Genomic DNA, 20,207 nt, shown 5'->3' with positions numbered 1-20,207 from the left:
CTACATGATAAACAAAATCTGACTATATTCCTCTACTTCCTCCCCTTTCTACATCAAAAATAGAAAAATACAAAGGGCAAACCCTGAAATAAACATGGACTTTGCCACAGAGGACTTCAGCAATTTAATTCTTGCTATGACTGCTTGCCAAAGAACAGGAGCTGCACGTGTGCAGTTTTCACACACACCCCTCCCAAAAAGCAGAAGAAAAAAAAAAAAAAATTTACAAGGACAGACTGACTTTTGGTGACTTTGAACCCTGGCATGCTTGGTCCAATGAAGAGCTCTAATTATCATGACAACTCTATCTCAATCTGTTTGCCATTATGTGTGAATGATGTAGTTCTAGATTATGACACCACACAAAAGAAAAGGCATCTAATTGTATGAATGGTGCCTATTTAAAATATATAGGCCACTACTATGACACATTTACACTTGGCTGTGTATTTACCATTCTCCCTCCTCAATAATGAAGGGGACTTTGTGATGGCCATAAAATTCTGTGTAAGTGCTCAAACGGCTTTTGCCCTTTACAGAAGCCAATCTCTTCAGGAAAAACCAACACTGTAACTGATAGGGCTAAAAAAAAAATGGATGTTGGCTTGAGACATGGACGCCTGCACTTTGATCCTACAAAACAGTATGCACATGCAAACACAATGGCATTTTACAAGGATAAGCCCAAGAGAGAGTTAAAATGAAAAATATCCTTTGTAAAGGCAGTTGAATTTTTACCAATGGAAAATTGAGCCCCAGACCAATAAGTCTGAAGAATATTAACTCTCTCCTAGCCCAAACCAGCACAGTGGGCCAATACGAATTTTGTTATGTGACTGCATTTTCACATGTTTTAATGAAATTCCTGAATAATTCAGCAGTCCTTCATTATAAGACATTATATTAAACAATTTTCATAGGTCTACATGTAGAACTTAAAATAAATATGAAATAAATATGTGCAAAGGAATTCAGGCAGGTACTATTTTGAAATAAGACATCAAACATTGCATTTACCTCATCAGTGTTTCCAAGCTGTATCAGCTTAAAACGAAATTGTCAGTGCATCCCATACATTAAGCTGGGTTTAAAAATACCCCAGATCAATGGGGCAGATTGATTGTTCTGTGACTCCAAATTTACTCAGAAATCCCTACATTCCTCCACACACAGCCCACCTCCTAATCTATCCTGAATATAGCACGTCCTTGTGCAATGAGAGATGTCCCTTCAGCTTCAAAATCAAGGAAAACAAGTCTCAGCCATGACAGTGGTTAGTGTCAGAGTTCAATTTCTGTGCCTAAAGCTGTGCTCTCCTTGTGCTTTTCCCTAAGTGTTTTTTTTTCCAAAGGCTGCAGTAAGCAGTGCTCGAAAAGAAAAAGTGAACAGCATCACTCTGAATCTAGGCATTCACCTCCTAATGGATAAGTTATCCAGAAGATGAAGAAGCACAACAAGGTGAGACTGTGTGTGAATACAGTGATGAGTTATTCAATTTCTAGGTGTTCTTCGAATTTTCTCAGGGAAAAATAAGCCCCTATAAAATTAAATAATTACTCAAGAACAACCAAAGCTACAACATCTGTAATTAGAAACTTCTTCCATACATTTTTTCAGGACCTACTAAGCACTTTATGGGAAACTGTCATATGAAAATATTATTCCTATTTTGTTTGCTCTTCAGATCAAATCCATGTGAATGAAATAGCTGTGCATGGATTTCAGAATTTTAAACATTCTGAGGGTTTTTTCTACAGAGATAACCCACAGTGCCCAACCTTCCTTTCACTCCTTTAATCTTATTGCTGCAATTACTCCCTGGACACCTGCAATTATATGAATTAGCTATACCTGGGCTTCCCAATCAGGGATCAGGATATATGACAGCTGGCTGTCAATTAGATCAAAATAAGATTTGTTCACACCTCTATAACCACTCAGAAGCACAGGTAAAGAACAGCAGGAGCACATAATAGTGCTGGGAAACTTTTGGAGACCATTTACCAGTTGTATAACTCTTACACTGTACAGGGACAGACTTTTTGTCTGGGCAAACCTGTCAGGCAAGGAAGAAAAGCTGGAAAAGTCATAATGGAGAAACTGTTTTCTGGCATTTCTTTGGCAGGTCAAGCTAAGAGCACTGTAACAAAATTTGACAGGTTTAGGAATTATCTAATCCAGATTTATTTAGTATTTGTCTATTTCCTAGTGTTTAAATTCTTTCAAGTACAACTCTTCTAAATGTGATCTTTTAACTTATTTCATGCCCTTAGATTGGGTTCCTGAAATTCCTCTTGGTTTCCAGCTCTTATCTGAGGATCAAAAATAGTCACCATGGCTCACAGAACTAAGCCAAGGTGTCCTAGCCAAGCCCAGGTAGCAATATAATCTCTTAAGAAGGCATCCAGAACAGAAGAAATGAAGATTAAAAGAAAAGGTTGGAGTTGCCTCACCAATTTCTTAAAGTATTCCTGCCAGGATTTACCACACCACCACATTCATGCTGTGGGAAACCACAGGTTTTCAAAGAAACATGCAAAATGATTTGGCCCCTCTGGATGAATTTAGAGGCAAGATCTTTCTAGGAAGATGGGTAAACGTACTTCACAACTCTTACCACTTTTGTTTTCTGAACCCATCTTTGAAATACAAAAGAATTTAAGAGACCACTTTAAGATGATGTGGAAAAATCTGTATGAAACTTAAGAGGGAAGGAAATCCTGAGATAAGACTGTCTTTTTCTCATCTGCACCATAGCTGTGCCCAGACAGTTTAAACATGTTATAATTCAGTAATAAAAACAGTTGTTAACCACAATCAAGCTGTGACTTGTTCAGATAAAAGGACTTTCCTAATAGTGTTTACTTACACATATATTAAATAGAGCCTGCTGGGTTAAGGAGAATAGTGATAAGTATTTTAATTACAGGTCTTTATCTAGCAAGAACTTTATCCTGTTTCCTCACAGAGGCAGTCATTACTGAACCGGCTCAGAGGGCAGAAGATTAAACACCTAATCATTACATAGGGTGTTGGAAACTCGGGCCTTCATGAAAATGTCAAGTATCCTTAATGTTATTTCCCACTGAGTTTAGTCCCTCACACTGCTTTCCCAGCTTTGTGGAAACATTTGAGTTTTGTAAGCAAGTTATGTGATTGTGAATTACTCATAAAGCCGGTACTAGGCAGGGATGCTTCAGCACCACGGAGTTTGTGGAGTAAGAGCGTTTCTCGAGCCCCAAGTGCTGCTCCCTGTACCACATTCCAGCCGCAGGGAGAGTTGCTGAGCCAGGCTTACATTCCTGAGCCCTGTTACCCATCCATAGAGTGACTCTTCTGTATTAGCCGGTGAGATGGATGGCAAGCGCTGCTTGGGAACACGTTCCCAACGTGAGAGGTGCAGAAGGGCTTAATTCTGCTTCTAGGTCTTTGTCTCCTCTACAGGTGTGCTCCTATTGAGACGATCTACACGCACCACCTCTCCCCTTGGGAATAATAAGAAGTCTTTCCCCTCACGGAACTGAGCAAACTCACTCCCGAGGAGCACGGGGAGCAGGCACGTAAGGAGGCATGCGAGAGCCATCTATGTGCTGCCAGTGATACATTTCACAGCACGGGGGGTGATCCCAGTGCATCTGTCAGCAAGCACCTCGTGTTCTGACGGCCAAAGAGGGAAGAGTACGTTTACCCTAAGCAGCAAGTGCACCAAGCAGCCCCCTGCGCCTCACAGACGGGGCCTGTGTCAGCCGGACGGGCAGCGCCGCCGCCGCAGAGCCCTGCGCAGGCAGACGTGTCGCTCCCTCAGCAGCTGCCGAGCGGGCACTGCACGACGTGGCCGCACCGCGGTGGCCAAACCGGAGGGTGTCCCGGTGGCGGGGACAGGCGGTCGCTGCCCGCCCAGCCGCGGCTCTGGCGCGGCGCCCTCAGCCCCTCCCGGCGCTTCCCGCTCTCCGCCGTGAGGCGGCGGCGCGAGCGGCCCCTCCGCCGCCCCCGCGCGCGCCGCTCCCGCCAACGCCACCTGGGCGCGCGGGGGCGGGGGGGGGCGATGAGGATGGGGGGGGGGGGGGGGGCGGTGCGCGCGCACGCGCGCTGGGGGCCGCGGCGCCTCTCGCGCGAGCGGCGCGAGCGCGCCGTTGGGCCGGGCTCGGGGCGGGCCCGCGTCCCGATTCGCCGGCGGGGCGCGAGCCGGGCGGGGGCGGGGCCGGCGCGGGCCGGCGGCCAATGGGAAGCGGGAGGGGCGGTGGGCGGGGGCGGGGCCGCGGCCGGGCGTGTCCCGGGCGGGCGCGCGCTGTCCGGGCAGCGATGGCGGACGATGGGCAGGGGCGGCTGAGGACTGAGGGCGGCCGGGCGGGCGGCGCGGCCCTGGCGGGCGGCGAGATGCTGATGAGCGTGGGGCTGCTGGCCCTGGCGCTGCTGGCGGCCTACCGGCTGTACCTGCGCTGGGGAACGCGGAGCGGGCCGGGGGGCGCGGCCCGGCAGGGCGAGGCCGCCGCGCTGCCGCGCATGAAGCGCCGGGATTTCTCCCTGGAGCAGCTGCGCGAGTTCGACGGCGCTCGCAACCCTCGCATCCTCCTGGCTGTCAACGGGAAAGTCTTCGACGTGACCAAAGGCAGCAAGTTCTACGGGCCCGGTGAGACGGCGGGGGGATGGGGGGAGTCCCGGCCTGGGACCCACCGGCGCTCTTACACTGGTGATGCTCAGCGGGTCTGGCTTCTCCTCAGGCAGCCCTCGTTTTCCCTGATGCCTTGATTTGGATGTGCCATGGTTAATTCTATTTTTTTTTTTTCCTTCTGTCTCTTCTAGTAGGTTTCCCAAGTGCAGCTGAGCAGTGCTTTCTTCGTTCTAGCGCTTACGGCTCAGGAGAGGAAACCAACCAGCTGGTTATTTGTTTAGGTGTAAATGGCATATTGAGTGTGACTTTTAGTCAGGATAGAGATAGACAAGGAGAGCTCTGGGAGTAGTGTGTTGTTGCTGTTGGGAAGAGTGCAGAAATCAAGCCGATCTCATAAACAGACAGACAGACAGCACTCCTCTTCGGAGAGGAAATGTGTATTTCAAAGGTTCAGAAAAGCAAGCTTCAAACAAATGTTCTGGTGTTGTATTCACCTTGTACACTGTGAAACTGCAGCATATTTCCTCATGATAAACAGCATTCTTAATAATGAGGTGGGTAAACTTACTGGTAAGCACTGCGTTCACAACTGATGCCAAAGGAAATGAGGTTTATGACTGCTGCTAATTTTCTTCTTTAAACAATGGTGGTTTGGAAAACTTGCTGTAATCAAACTATGCAGAAGTTTTCATAGTAGGCATGGCAATCTTCCTTATGAGAGGGGCGGAGGGGAGAGAGAGGATACTTCCCACTCCCCCAGGAAATAGTTCAAGTTAAGTAATCATTCATTATTATTTAATAACTGGGGTTACAAAAAGAAGAATACAAAGCTGGCGTGCTACAAGCCTTTGGTTCTTGGTGGGGAAGGGACAAGCAGTTCTATGGTTGAACTGGGCTAGAATTTTGTTACCACTTTGCTCTCAAAGTTTGTGATATCGGTTGCAGAAAGGGAAACTGCTGTAACTGAATTGAAATGCTTTTTTGGCTGGATACTGTAGAAGTTCACAGTGGAATCCGAAGTGCCTTGCCGTGCTTTATGTTGTTTATTAACCAGTAAAGCTGAGAAAATGCAGCCTGGTGAGCTGCAGCTTTCATGACACTTAATCAGGCTAGTTCTTTTGTCTCTCTTATTTAGGGGTTTTTATACTGAGACCTGTGTGCTGACATAAAATGCAGGTAATACATGTGCTGCATGAAGCTTAAAACACCAGTAAGCTGATAGAGTGAAATAATACTGAACCATGATCTACACATTCACTTTCTCTCTTTTGTGTATCAAACTTCATTTAAATGTTAGGCTCTGCTCTCCAGATAGCATCAGTGATTCACACTGTCAACCTTTGGAGGTCTATTATTGTGAGGAACTAAAACTTAATGTTCTAGGATGTCAATCTGCTTTTTGATAACTGCTAGCAGCTGGTTTCCTTAAAAGTAGTGGTTCTAGCTTTTCATCAAGAGGGGCAAAGGCTTTTTTATTTTTTTGTCCCTGTAGTGAAAGATTGCCTTTTTCTAACAGAAGTGACATCGTTTTTGTCTATCAGATCTGTAACTTGGGATGTTGCATATAAAGCTCAACCAGTGCATCATCAGCATCAGTGTGTTCTCTGCCAAACATGATGGTTTTTGAATCGTGCTGACGTGGTTTCCCTCTTTGGATACATATCAGGGAATATTTTCTTGCAGCTGTTTTGTGGCTGAAAAGAAAAATACTAGTAGGTAGTTTGCAGGCCTTAAAAACCTGAGAAGAGTTCAGGGGGAAAAGTCTCCTACAGCTGGTTGAGATCTTTTCAGAAAGGCTTCAGCCAGAGTAGCCAGATGTCCACAGAAGTTCTCATGGAAATTTTATGTCTCATAGCTGTAGTGTGGCAAGGGAAGTGCAAAGTGTGGCCAAATTTTAACAGAAGAAAGAGCTGAGGACATTGGCTTTGCTGATATTTCAGGCTCTGACTGTGAGCCTTTAGTAGTTTGTTGGGGTACTGATGTGAAGAGAGAGTGCTTCAGCCTTGAAGGCTGTGGGAAGCAGTGGCTGAGGGCTCACTGTCAGTCTTCAAGTCTGGAGGGTTGGGTTAATGTTGAATAACGTGGCTACGTCAGGAGGCTTCACATGTCTATATAGTAAGGTCTGTCTTTTCTCCTTCAGTGTAGTTTGGATGCCAAGGTGTTCCTTTTTTCTTTCTACTTGGAGCAGAAAGCTTAAAATGCACAAAATTTTCATCTAGTCCAGATTTTTGTCCAACAATTGAGTCCATTTGTCCAACAATTTGTCGATTAAAGTTTCCACCAAACTTCTGATTTTATTCAAAGTTCTCCTGGTTTTAAGTTTCCGTCCAGCACATCCTGTTTTAATTTGGTCCCTTTCACAGTTAAGATGTTTTAAAATGATGATGGAGTGTTGAAACCATCCTTTCAAAGAGACATTTTGAAATGTCTGTGTGACATGAAGACTTAGTTTTTGTGAACATTTAATCCAAATGTTTCCCTATTTTTTAAAATTTTTTTCTCATGTCTTCTTTAAGCCGTCCACAGTTTATCTCATTGGTATCCTGTTAGTCTTTGATATCTCTTAATGTATTTTAGCTAAGAGTAAAGAAAGGCTACACTGCACATATAACAGCCTGTGCCTCCGAAAACCACTCTGCTTACATTGAACTCTTAATTTAAAACTTTACTTACCAAGTTCTTTTCCAAAATGCTGCTCTGTCCTGCGAATACACCATTTGTTTCAAGACTTCACTTAGGTGTATTAAATTCCTCTTCTGCTTGTGCCCAGATGAGTAAGTGACCTAGAATGCTTTGACTGATTATTAAATCTAATTAATTGCCTTTCCCTTTATCATCCACAAACTCCAGAAGAAATAAAGTAAACAATTAGTGGTTCACTAATTTTAAAAAGATCATATAACCAGACTGTCAGAGAACCTATATTGGGATGATTTCTCATCTGTAATCACATCTCATGACTTAGGGTCTAGTCATTAATACATTCTGTGTGTTCTGTTGGTTTTGTATCTAACAATGAGAAACAGCTTTTTACTTTCATTGTAACATTGAACTTTGTGTGTTTGTTGGCATCAAGATTTCTGGTTGTATATTTGTCAGTAGAAGAGCATTGTAGGAGTTAGTGTACTTTATGTCAGCAAATCTTAATCTTTAGCAGTTAAATTTGCATGCCAAGGTAATGCTGTAAACAGGTTTTGATTAACTTAGTAAATACTTTGTGCATTTATGAAAAATACATGTCTTTGAGCATGACAAAGCAAGATTATGTCAACACTGAGTGTGCAACTGTTCACGTCACTTCTTGGTTCTTAATGTTTCATGATCTTAAAAAAATCAATTTCCTGACTTCCCTTCAATGCAGTATGTTGTCAACTCATTGGTCATCCCTCTTGTCTTTCACGATGTCATGGAGATTTCAGATTTTCCAAGTTTGCCAAGAAGAATAGATGAGATGATAGTTGCTTCCACAAAAAATATTCCATCGTAGTTCATTTTCCGTGAAGGGAAAACTGCCTTTATTTCACTGTAATAAACAGCCCTCATTTTTCCCAGTAATTTGTATAAAAATAATCTGATGCTGTTAGACTGTGGAATTGAGTGCCATAAATTTCACAGTGTCTCTGTTGACCACCTGGCAATGGTGCTTTTCCATACATCCTTATAAAGGGTATGGTTAGAGTGAAATGTTGCAGGAGGGACTCTACATATGTTGTATTTGGAGAATACTGTTAAGGGTGGCCTTATCTTAAGAACACAACAGGCTGAGGGGTTACAGATAAGTACAGAGGATAAGACTGGGGGAAAGAAATGTTTTCTGTAGAGTGTGAAAGGTCTTCTCAGTGGTTCTGATGTCTGTCAGCTCTTTGGCTGTCTGTGTCGTGCAAGTGTCTCTCACCCTGGCATTCCGCTTTTCAGAGAAATAGCATTTCTGGATAAAGAAGTGGAGTTCCAGCCAGAAGCAGTAAAACTAAAAGGTGTATACACGGATACTGGTGAGAGATTGTTTCCATACTTCTGGTTAAAGGGAGTAGTGCTTTTGCTGCCAGGGTAGAGGTGGTTCTGAGCCTCCAGGCTATGCTCATGGAGAGCAGTAAAGTGGTTTTGTGCAGGAAGAGCAGCTCTCTGTCTCCTCCTTCTGCTTCTGCTCTGTCTATCAGCTCTCTCTTTCTTGTTTTTTAAATTTCTTTTTCCCTTTTTCAGAACCTCTGTGTATTCCTTGAAACTTGAACAACTGTGTGTTTCATAAGAGGTCTGTGTAAATTCCTAGTTCCTATTTAAACCAATCATGTTCACAGAATCACAGAATTGATTAGGCTGGAAAAAACCTTTGAGATCATTGAGTCTCCTGCCATTTGAAAGGCTTGATAAAGCAGTTGTGTTCAAAGCAAGATCTATGAAATGTGATAGTGACATCATTGCTAGTGACATGTAGGTGTTAAGTCCAGTATACATCAGCATTACCTTCACTGAACAAAGAAACCTGGCCAGCTTGTTTTATTGCTTGTTTTATTTATTAGGAAATAAACTGGTGGTCAGAGCATTTCTCACTAAACCAAGATGTGAAATCTAGTTCCTTCTCAAGAATGCAGCTATCTTCCAGAAAGCTCCTGACTGCTGGCCTACCAGCAGGCTCTCTTACCAGTGCTTGTTCTCTGCCCCTTTAGTTGAAATTGGGTCATTGATTCTTGCACTTTTTTTTTCTTCCCACAGAGTTAAAAAGCAAGTAAGCAAAAGAGAGAGTGAGACTCTTGGCCTTGTGCCTGAGGAATCAGGTTTAGACCCCTATTTCTGGGTAGTTCCCATCTTAGCATGTAGACTTTACATCTGTAGAGTTCCATTTAGCATGTGGATTAGTCTCCTAAGAACACATACTTTCCATGAAAGTTGTAACTTAAAATTGACCCACATCTTCCCATTCATGTAAATCTAGAGCAGTAGTTAAAATTATGTCACCTTGAATTCCCAGGCATAAATGTTATTAGAAACCTTCTGCTTTCAAGCTACATCTCCAAATGACTTAATCTAATTTTCAGCTTTTTTGTTCTCTCATGAAAGATGCAACACTGAACAAACAGGTGTCAGGATTCAGATAGAAAGCTTGAAACAGCCAGTGAAGGTTTCACTTCAGTTTGGAGTGGAAAAAGCAGACAAAGGGATAGAATAATGCAGTTGTTAATAATTTTGTAGCCTATCTCCCTTTGCCCTAACTCACATTACAGGGGAGATTAGTCCTTATTCTTATCTGCAGATTAAGATGTGTTGTTCATTAGTATCTAAACTTCAGAAAAAACTGGAGTTTATTTCCAGTAGCTATATGGAGCCCACAGATGCATATTTGGTGATTGCTTTGAAGTGCTTTTTGACTACTTGAAGAAACCCAAAGCTGCTGGTTTAAAACTGAATCTTGTTGTTAACCTGTGTGTCTTCTTTAGAGAAATCACATGAACCTTGTGAAAACGAATACAATTCTTAGCTCACCTATCACTTCATTAGCTATAAAGTCCACATGTGGCTGTCTGTGGTGTATTCTCTGTGCTGCCCCTTGGAGCCATCCAAAGTTCAGTGTACAACACTCACCTTCATTACTGGTGTTGGAGTAATAGTCTGGGATGTTCCACAAAGCTGCTACCAAACTGAAAGGGTCAGGGAGCCTCTTTGGCAACCAGGGATAGACTTTGAAGTTGGATACCAGCATAGGTTTTGCTGGGGGAGCTATTGACCAAACTGGCTGAAAACTGAAATGTGTGCTGTTCCAAGATCCAGTTTACCCTGTTTTGGAGGAAGTGACTAGAAGCAGTGCTTCCAAATAAAAACTTCATTATTCAAAATTTTTAATATGTTGCTTTAGGTTGAATAGATTTTTACTTGTCTGCAAAGAGAAATTAAATCTTAATTAGAGAACCAAACCAGCACTAAGAGATGCAAAGATCTTGAATGCATTTTTGTGGTCTGAAGAGACTTTGACTATACCAATTCTTAAGTTTATTGTGAATAAAGACAAATGTCAGGCTGAACAGAATATCAAATTCATTGAGGCTGCTAAATTCTTAACTGGATTCTGAAAGGAAGTCAAGATCTGCAGGAGGTGGGTAGCAACATTTTGCATGTATTGTAGCTTAGGGAAGGGTGTACTTTATACAAGGTGGAGTTGTAAGATGAGGACTTTATACGGGATAATGCAGTGTATGAACGTGGAGGTATAGATGTGGAGATAGGCAGGCAAATATGTGGGCTTGATAACTGGTCTCAGGGCTAAAATAAACAAAGGCCCTGGAAATGAGTTCTTTAAATGTGCAAGCCATGATGGGAAGAAAAGCATTCTTTAAAGAACAGCTTTCCTTTATGGAAGATCATACTCCGTATAACCAAGTAACATGTAGCAGACATGTTTTAATTGGTTTTGACACTTCCCTGACTCTTGCTGTTGTATTATGCCGAATAGGAGTGGGAAGAGAATTTTTTAAGACGTATTTGACTGTGAAATGGCTAATCTAGGGATACAGAACCCCCCCCCCCAAAAAAAAAATACCACTGAAATTCTGCAATATGGTCTCACAAATTTGCTTTGGTTTACATACCTGTGCTCCAGCCGCTCTGCCTGCCTTCTCCTCAGCATGTCTGTCATGTCATGCTGCAATCAATTATTTACAGCAGGAGCTAGGCTAAATAGGTGGGGAGACAAAAGGAAAGGAAAGGACTGTGGGTAGAGCTTGCAGAGTAAATTGCATCAGGCCATGAAAGAACTCCGTGGGAGTGTGTCTAGAATTGCACTGATGTCTCTACCTCAATCATGTTCGGGAAAGGTATTTTCTCCCCAGGATTTTATGTGCTGGCACCTTCCTGGACACTTTTCCAAGTGCAAAATAGCTTTTTCAGACTGTTGCACAGTTTTTTATATTAAAGTGAGTAATAGACCGGGGCTTAGAGCAGAACCCTAGACCTGCATGTTTTGTATTAATATAAAATTCTGTGGTTAAACTCTGTGTAGAAACACCTTGCTTTAAATCTTGAAGTAGATCGCTCATACTGAGATCTCTGAACTTCTGCTTTAGGAACTGAGGTGAAGCCAAGCTTGCACCATTTACTAATAATCACAATTCAATATTTACCTTTTAGTATAGGATTAAAGAATAGAACATGTTTTCTAAGTTACATTTGCAAAGCTGGAATTTAAAATGCTGTCTACTGAGTCCAAAGGTTGGTTTTTACAAGCTAGCATTCCACTGAGTGCTTGGACCTGGCTTGATGATTCCTCTGTGACTTCTGAATACTTATGTAATAAACATTCTGGAATGTTAAAGTTCAAATTCAGTTTTAGGAAAGAAAAAATATATTGGTGTAATAGTGTCTGAGTTAACAAGATACTTTGAAATTTTGCATCCATTAATCTTAATGCAAGATGATGTATTCTAGACGTTTTCATGCTTTCAATTAAATATGTTATTGAGATTTAAGAGTGTTCAATGCTTGATACAGATAAATATAATATTATTCTCTTTTCAATATAAATAATTGGAATCAAGCTGGTGGACCGAGAGGTGGCATCTCAGCAGGTGCTTTGAGACTCCATAAACCACTAAATGCAGGGTAGAAGGGAAGGGCAGCAGGTGCTATTTTCTGATTAGCCAGAGTTTGGAAGACACCTTGCTTGAAATACTTCAGAGAAAGGAAAAACTGGGGACAGAATACTGTTGGTGGCGTCACTAAGTAACAATTTCTAATTGCTTTTAAGGATTTACTAATTTTGGTGTTTGTAAGAGCTGTTTATAGCTCCTATGTTCTTCTTTCAGAACATGAAAAATGAGATCATTTGTATGATTGCTGTTTTGCTTGAAGCAGGACTTTTTTTTTCAAGAAACTGTATTGTGTTGCAGATAATGGTCATTGCTGCCTCTTAGCCTGTCCTGTGCAAGTGACTGAGCAATGCAGAGTGCATTGGTATAGGATTGATTTCAGTCTCTAAATCCTGCTTTTCAAAGAAATACCTAATTCAGGATGCAGATAGGAAAGATAGCCCTTTTGACTTTGTTTTCCTGAGGTGCTGTACCTTTAGTCCCAGATCCCTGAGGTTGTTCTCATGAATGCTGTTCTTGGAGCTAAATACCTGAAAGGATGAGCACAGAGATGCTGTTCGTCATTGTGGTCAGACTGGTACAGTGTAAACTTCCAGCTGATAGTTCCTTCTCTAGTATCTACTTCTTGTGAAACTGTGCTTTGAAATCAGTTGGTTTGTTTCCAGAGAGACAAGGGAATTGTCTTTGGCACACAGGACAACCTTCTGTTCTCAGGTTTCACTGTAAGCAGCTTACAATGCCAAGCACCCTGGGGTGGAGAGACGGCAGCAGTTCCGGTGAGGACCTAGTTTCTTCTAATCCATATGGCACTCGGGTTCCCCACTTCAGGAGTTGTCCCTGCTGCATTCAGCCTGTGTCTCAGCCCTGGAGTCAATGCCCAGCAGGAGCAGATAGGTGTGGTGGCTGGAGCCAGCGGCCTGGGAGGAGCCAGCCTTTCGGAATGATTCCCCATGGCTCAGAAGAGCAGTGAGTCCTGATGCAGAAGAGCTCTGAGGTGCTCCAGCAGGCAATAGAGGGGGTGAAGGACAGTGTGTTGCCACTTGCTTGTGTTCATTCTTGCCCATGGGTGCTGCATTTTCTTCAGGCTGACGGCCACTGTTGAGGTAAGCCAGAGAAGGGTTCTGGCCTGTTCACCACCAAGTAGCAAGCCTTGGGTATCTCTGTGGTGCTAGGCTGCTGCAGTTAGTGCAGAAATTTTTAAAATGTGAGGCTTTTTTGGTTTTGTTTTTGGTTGGTTTTTTTTTTTTTTTTTGATTGGTTTGAGTTTTTTAGTTGATTTGAATTTAAGGTATTTGGTTTTAGGTCAAGAAAATCTAAGATAACAATATGCTTAAAGTTCTTTCCGTTAATTAAAATTAGGGAAAGCCAGTTAACAACCTTACTCTGCAAATTGTTGGTTTCTAAATCATCCATTTCTCTTGGTAGTAATATTTACTTCACAGTCATTGCTCAAAATTTTATTGCGATATTTTTGGTGCTTTGCATTGGTCAAAAAGCACAGAGGAAGCAGTTGGTTTATATTCCTAATGTGACGATTTGTGCTGTTTTCAAGAGCATTACAGGCTAAGGGTATAGGGGATCTGCTGCCCAAAATAAGTAAGATGATTTCCTCAGAAATAAGAAATGTCACAAAAGATAAAGTTCTTGTGATTCTGTGAGTGAAACCAATAATTAGCCCTCATTTATTTATAATAATGGATTTCTAATTAAGATGTCTATGCAGTTTGCTTCTGTTCATACCTGACTGGTAAATATTCAATGTATTGCTTAATAGAAGTGTATTTCTTTTGAATTCCAGCCTCTGGTCCTTTGGAATTTGCAACAACTGGCTTGCATCAACTGACAGGGATTTTTCCAGATATCCCTTCAAAGCTATTTTCCTGGTTCTGCTTCTCTCAGCAGACTTTATCTCCTAGTGATATTAAAGATTGAATTGCAGTGCTGTTGAATGTCAAATAGCCATGTCATTGAAACTGCTGCTGTTCCAATCACTGCAGAAATTTAATGTGTGGCTTTGGCAGACTACATAAAGAACTGAGATTTGGTCACCACAAACAAAGACGTGAAGGTATCAATTTTGTCTTTTTGTTTTCAGAGGGTCCATATGGAATATTTGCTGGCAGAGATGCCTCCAGGGGACTAGCAACTTTCTGTCTAGATAAAGATGCACTCAGAGATGAATATGATGACCTATCGGACTTAAATGCTGTACAGATGGAAAGTGTAAGAGAGTGGGAAATGCAATTTAAAGGTAAATTCTCAAATTATCAGCTTAAGGAAATGCTTTTAATGATTGACTGACTTGGGCGTGGGGAAGCTTTTAAAGAGGTGTTGACAGTAATATTATCACAGAATATGCTGAGTTGGAAGGGACCCCCTAGGATCATCGATTTCAGCTCTTAGCCCTGCACAGGACCATCCCCAAAAATCCTACCTGGTCTTAAAAGTGTTGTCCAAATGCTGCTTGAGCTCTGTCAGGCTGGTGCTGTGACTCTGGGGAGCCTCTGCTAGTGCCCAGCCACCCTCTGGTGAAGAACCTTTTCCTGATATCCAACCTAACCCTCCCCTGACACAACCTGGGGGTTGTGTCACTGGTCACTGATGTGTCTGCCCCTCCTTGTCCCCTCATAAGGGTGGTGTGGACTGCAGCGAGGCCCCCTCTAATGTGTGTGCAATGTGACTTTGTTAAGACCAGACCAGGCATTTGGGGCCTTTCTTCCACAGAGGCTTTCACTATATGTCACGATAGCTTTTTTTAACCTTTAAATTTTATACAAGGAAACTGTTCTCTTAGCTCTTCAGCACAGAATTTCACTCCCAAATCTCAGTTCAGCTGGTGGAACTCCCGCTCGAGGTTGTTGGCTTTGGATGCCATGGAATTATTGTTAAGACTAAGAGCTGTTTTAACATAAAGGGTTGAACAAGCTTGTCTTGAAATAATTTCTGACAAATATGGAAGTATGCCTTTGGAGGGAGGGGGAATAATTTTTCACACTAATTGAAATCAAAACAGGCTGAAGGATTGAAGAGCAGCGGTTTTTAGCCCTTGGGTGATAAATCTTGCCTGATCAGCTGGAGGAGAATGGAAAGAAAGTACTCACAGTTAAAGAAAGTAATGGTAGAAAGATTGTTTTAGGAGGCTGAGCTTGCTGCTAAATTACCATCAATTTCAGTGATTGAGATTTAGAACTGTAGTGTGTAGGAGAAAAAGTGAATTTGCAGTAGTAGGGGCTAGCAAGCAAATGCAGCTGTATTTAATTGTAATGGAATCATAAATCTCTTTCAGAAAAATATGACTACGTAGGTAGACTCCTAAAACCAGGGGAAGAACCATCAGAATACACAGATGAGGAAGATACCAAGGATCACACTAAACAGGAATGAACTTTGTAAACAACCAAAGTCAGGGGCCTTCGGAACTGCAACCTCTTATTCCCCATCACAGAATGTCCTGCATCTTTGGGTACAGTTCATCTGCTGCGAAAAAACATTCAACAGGTTTTGTACAAGGAAAATAATATACTCACAAATGAAGATTTGAATACTAGACATTCTTTGTGCTGCCAAATTTTTTGTTGCAGTTTATTTGTAATGTCTGGTGAGGCTTCGTTAGTGAAGAGGGGCCAGGGATTTAAAGGCAAAAATGCTATTCCTTTTTATCAGTAAGCTGAAGCCTTCGACTAGTGTACTTTACAAGCTCTCTAAAAGATGTGAGTCTTCAAGCTCAGAGGAAGGTTTGAATCTTGTTTCGTGTGTGTCTTCTCCTTCAGCATTAAAAGAAAGATGTACTCATCCTCCACATCAGCATCAGTAGGTAAGACTACTGAAGCCGGTGGTAAAAATGTGAATTTCCAGTTTTGTTTTCTATGTGGGCGTTAGTAGCCCGGCAGAATACTTCAGTTCTCTAAGAGAAGTCCATGTAGATTAGGGTGGGGATAAAATTCATCCCTTTCTCAAAAGGATTGGGTAAAAAAGTTTATTCTACAACAACTATTATCTGAAGCCTGCCTCTCCCCCTTTTTCCCATCCTCTAAATCAAATCAAATATTAATTGTGCCTTATTTCGCTTACATAGACTTGAATTGTTTTAAGGGACAGCCCCCAAATTGCGGTTTCATAGTCACTACAAGCAGCAGTGAGACTGAATTGGAATGTTCTGTTGACTGGAAAACCTTGATGTCATTCTGTGTATAGAATGTAAAAGAGGAGTACTCAGTGTTACTGCCATATGTTAATACTACATATACTTAAATTAGCATTGTGATGGCCAAATGCATACTCCCATGCTTCTTTTTAAGGAATTACAAACACACAAAAAAGTCTCCCTTCCTCCTCTTCCAGAAGCTGCCTAACTTTTGGGAGCATAGCCTTCACACCCCCGTAGAGTGAAGGGGCGTTGCGCGCGTGTGTCTGTGTGTGTGTCTGTCTGAATGCAAGACTTGGGAGGGATTGTTTCTGCAGATATTGTAAATACGAGTACCATTTTAATAAAGCATGTACAATACCACATGTGCTGTCAGACTTTGTGTAGAAGCTGTTGAGCAGAGCTGGAATCTGATGCAATAAAAAGGGGGAGAAGTCTTGGATAGATGAAGCAGCCACTGCTGTTAATACTGCTCTTTGTCCTGGTGGAGTTATTTTCCCTCTCAAGTCCCAGCTCTTGAGGAATCTTGAAGACTTACTCAGGTAAGTCTGTATTTAAAAGACTAAACCTGTGCCACCTGGGGCGGGGGGGAAGTGATACAAATAAAGCATTTTAGTAACTGAGTGCAAGGTAGAGTGTAAAGGAGTATGTCACATGGCTCACATGGCATTAACAGCACCAGCAGCCTGGTGGCTTATGTTTGTACCTCTGGTTGCAGATTTCACCTGTGTTACATCTACAGTAACAATTTATATACATATATTCTGCTGAACTGTAAACTGAAATTCCAGGGATGAATACTTTTTTTATTCCTATTTGATTGAAAGAGATTCATATTGATGTAAATTAAATAAATAAACAAAAATTCCTCTGTGGAACCATGTGTAACTCACATGTCGTAAAAGGCAGGATGAATTCTCTCTCTTTCATCTCCAGCCTTGAAATAGAATTGTTTTGGCATGGAAGAAGTAACAGAAATGGAGCTGTTTCTCCCTAGAAGTTGTGTTTGCAGACTCCTGTCAAGGCTGGACACTCCTGGGAGGTGTGAGTTGAGTAAGCACTGCCTTCTGCTTGAGTCACGTCCTTATAAGCTGAGCAGCAGTGCAGTGTCCAGGCTTGGATTGAGTGTCTGCTAATCATCTAACTGTGCTGAAATGCTGGGCATGCTGCTGTAACTAACCACAGAAGTATGTGGTTTAGATGGAGCAGTGGGAACCAACAGGATAAATAAAAGCCTCCTTGCACAGCACAGGGGCTGGGAGTAATTAAACACTAGGGAATTTTTTTCTTTTAGGTAAGTCTCACTATAAAAGATTTTACATTACATTTACAGTATGCCTTTCACTTATAGCTATTGCACCTCATCATGGCACCCAGCTCATCTAGCTGTGGAACAAGAAAAAGCAGCTTGCCCAAGTCTGCCTTAGCACAATTGGATAAGTTGTTTGTCCCCAGGCTTCCACATGAAAATACATGTATGCATTACAGCTTCTAGCATACAGCGTCAGAGCTGGAAGTTCTTGACACTTGCTGTGAGTTTCTCTGCTCTTCACTCAGTCAGCTGTTGGTATTGCTAGTCTGGCACAGCTGTAGCATCAGCTGCTCCTCATGCTTGTAGCTGCTTGATGGACTAACTTCCTACTGCTGAAAGAAAGGTAACTTTTGAAGGAAGAGTACTTTTGTATCTGCTGTGATTTACTAGCCCAAGTGCAGTCTTTTCTTGGCTCAGGAAGGCAGTGAAGCTTAATTACAGTGAAGGTACATGTAGTTCTGTTGCTGGGGTTTTAAAATTGCTTTAGAAGGACAATGCTTAAAATTTAACTTTCAGGATTAGCTGACCAACAAGATGGGTAAAGGGTGACTTTTGCTTTGAAGCACCTTAATGGTAACTATGAAGAATACAAAACTTACTCCATGGCAGCAGAACACTGCATAAACTTAATCTTGATGTCTGGTGGATTTAAATTAACCTCATCCGTCCTACATACAAAGTCACTAGTGATCTAAAGCTGACAACCTAAAAAAGTGCTTTAAAGCACACTGTAGCTTTCATATTTATAAAACGTTGACATGCAGCATAATTTAGCACAACATCTGATCCATCCAAACTTCAGTGCAATTATTATAAAAATTTGATGGAGGTGTTCAACCTTGGAACACTTGTGTCAATCACTTGGTCAAAATTCAGTGTTAGGTAAAATGACAGGCATGTTGATACTGTGGTAAATTTTGTTTAAGCAACATGAGGGTCTTGATGGAAGAATGTCTTGTCTTCAGAAATAAAATACATTTCCAGTTTAATACATGACTTGTTTTCCTAGGCTAAACTTGGTGTTAAATTAGTTTTAGTCATCATTTGTTTTGACACTTCTGCCTCATTTTGTACACCACTTCCCAAAAATGCTTCATTTTGGCAGGAGATCCATTTTCAAACCTCCTTGGTTTTGAAAAAAAAGTGTACCATGTTGTTACTTGATCTGAACATTTTGTATTTCCAGTAGGGACTACAGAATTATCTCATATGCTTGTACTTGTTTGTATCTTTTTATTGAGCTATAGATCTACTTTTCTTTGACTAAGGCTTAAATTTTCTATCATTCAGAATTGGACACAGCATATAAAATCAGTTTGGCATTCTGCTATGGATTTTGTTTCACTTTAAATATCTAAGTTTTAAGCTATTTTCTAACTTTTTTCTTTTCTGCAAAATCAGTTTGATTTTACTGTCTGCTGTAAAGGACAGGGAGCAGTTAAACCTTTCACAGGCTTTTGGTTTAGTCTCTTTGACAATATTCTCTTTGACCATGCTGTAAGAGTTTGTGGGGTTTTATTTCCTCTAGGAAGAGGTACTATTCCTCCATATGGAATAGTACTAAAGATTTGGCTCTTTATTCCTTTCCCCCTTAACGTGAGTAATAATGTAACTCTGGCCTTGCAGACTTGCATACAGATGGAAAGCAAATTGTTCTCCTGGCTTCTAATTTATGGTTAAAGGTGAATGTTTCTTAACAGCTGCTCACAGGTGGGTTTAAGCTTGCTTTGACAGAACCTGTGTGCCAGGGTTGGCTGAAATGCAGGTGAAGGGTTGTTTACCTGAAATCCCAAAAGCACAGAGGCTGAAGACGGCAGAGAAGAAAACTCTTGAGGTGACAGATCGAGCATGGTGGAGCTGTGGGATGTGTCAGGAAGAGATCCTCGGCTACTCTTAAGTGTCCTCTCAGCCCGGAGCCGAGGGAATGTCGTTTGTCATCTCAGCAGTGCCTGAAGCAAAGGCTGCAGCATGGAGGCTGCCATGAATACAAACTGTTTTCCATCCATATTAATGCTTTATCTCCCACAGATATCCAAATCCCTGTTAAAACACAGGCTACTGCAGCTCAGTGTAGAAAAACATTATCTGGTCTACAAGAGGAACAACAGCCAGCTTGAATCTTTCATTTTAAAAAGCTGTTAGAATCCAGTATTTTGAGCATGACAAAAATCTGTTTTTAGGCAGGGTAACATTTTTGAAGTGTTGTATGGTTATTTGTCAATAGAAGAAATAAAGACAAATCTAGAAATTCCTCAGTAAGCAGACAGGAGAATTTTTAGACAAGACTTGCAAAGTGGTCAGTCACAGACCACTGTTAGAACACACATAATCTTAAGACATATTTAAAGTTGGGATAAATGGACCTAAAAGGCATGGGAAGGGATGTTGGATACACAACTATCATGTTCAGAGTTACAGCCCTGCACCAAGGCCCATCAATTACTGAGAGGTGATGAACCACTTGAAGCCAGTCAGTGAAATCACAAACAATGGAAGGATTTTTCTTTCCACTGTCTGCAAGGGAAGAGAGACTCAAGCCCATGGGAAGTAGAAAGCTGGCTTGTA

The 20,207-nt window shown here is 41.8% G+C and overlaps 1 protein-coding gene across 1 annotated transcript; it reads left to right on the top strand.

Moving 5' to 3' along the window:
• The first annotated feature begins 4,266 nt into the window (after positions 1-4,266).
• On the top strand, positions 4,267-16,693 carry PGRMC2 (progesterone receptor membrane component 2). The gene is made up of 3 exons (XM_056489106.1): positions 4,267-4,630; positions 14,282-14,437; positions 15,473-16,693. The coding sequence occupies exons 1-3, from the start codon at positions 4,303-4,305 to the stop codon at positions 15,568-15,570; spliced, it is 582 nt and encodes a 193-aa protein (XP_056345081.1). The 5' UTR covers positions 4,267-4,302; the 3' UTR covers positions 15,571-16,693.
• The last annotated feature ends 3,514 nt before the right edge of the window (positions 16,694-20,207 follow it).

Source organism: Oenanthe melanoleuca, chromosome 4, assembly GCF_029582105.1.
Source record: "Oenanthe melanoleuca isolate GR-GAL-2019-014 chromosome 4, OMel1.0, whole genome shotgun sequence".
In the NCBI taxonomy this organism is placed as follows: Eukaryota; Metazoa; Chordata; class Aves; order Passeriformes; family Muscicapidae; genus Oenanthe; species Oenanthe melanoleuca.
This window is presented reverse-complemented; position numbering and strand designations above follow the sequence as displayed.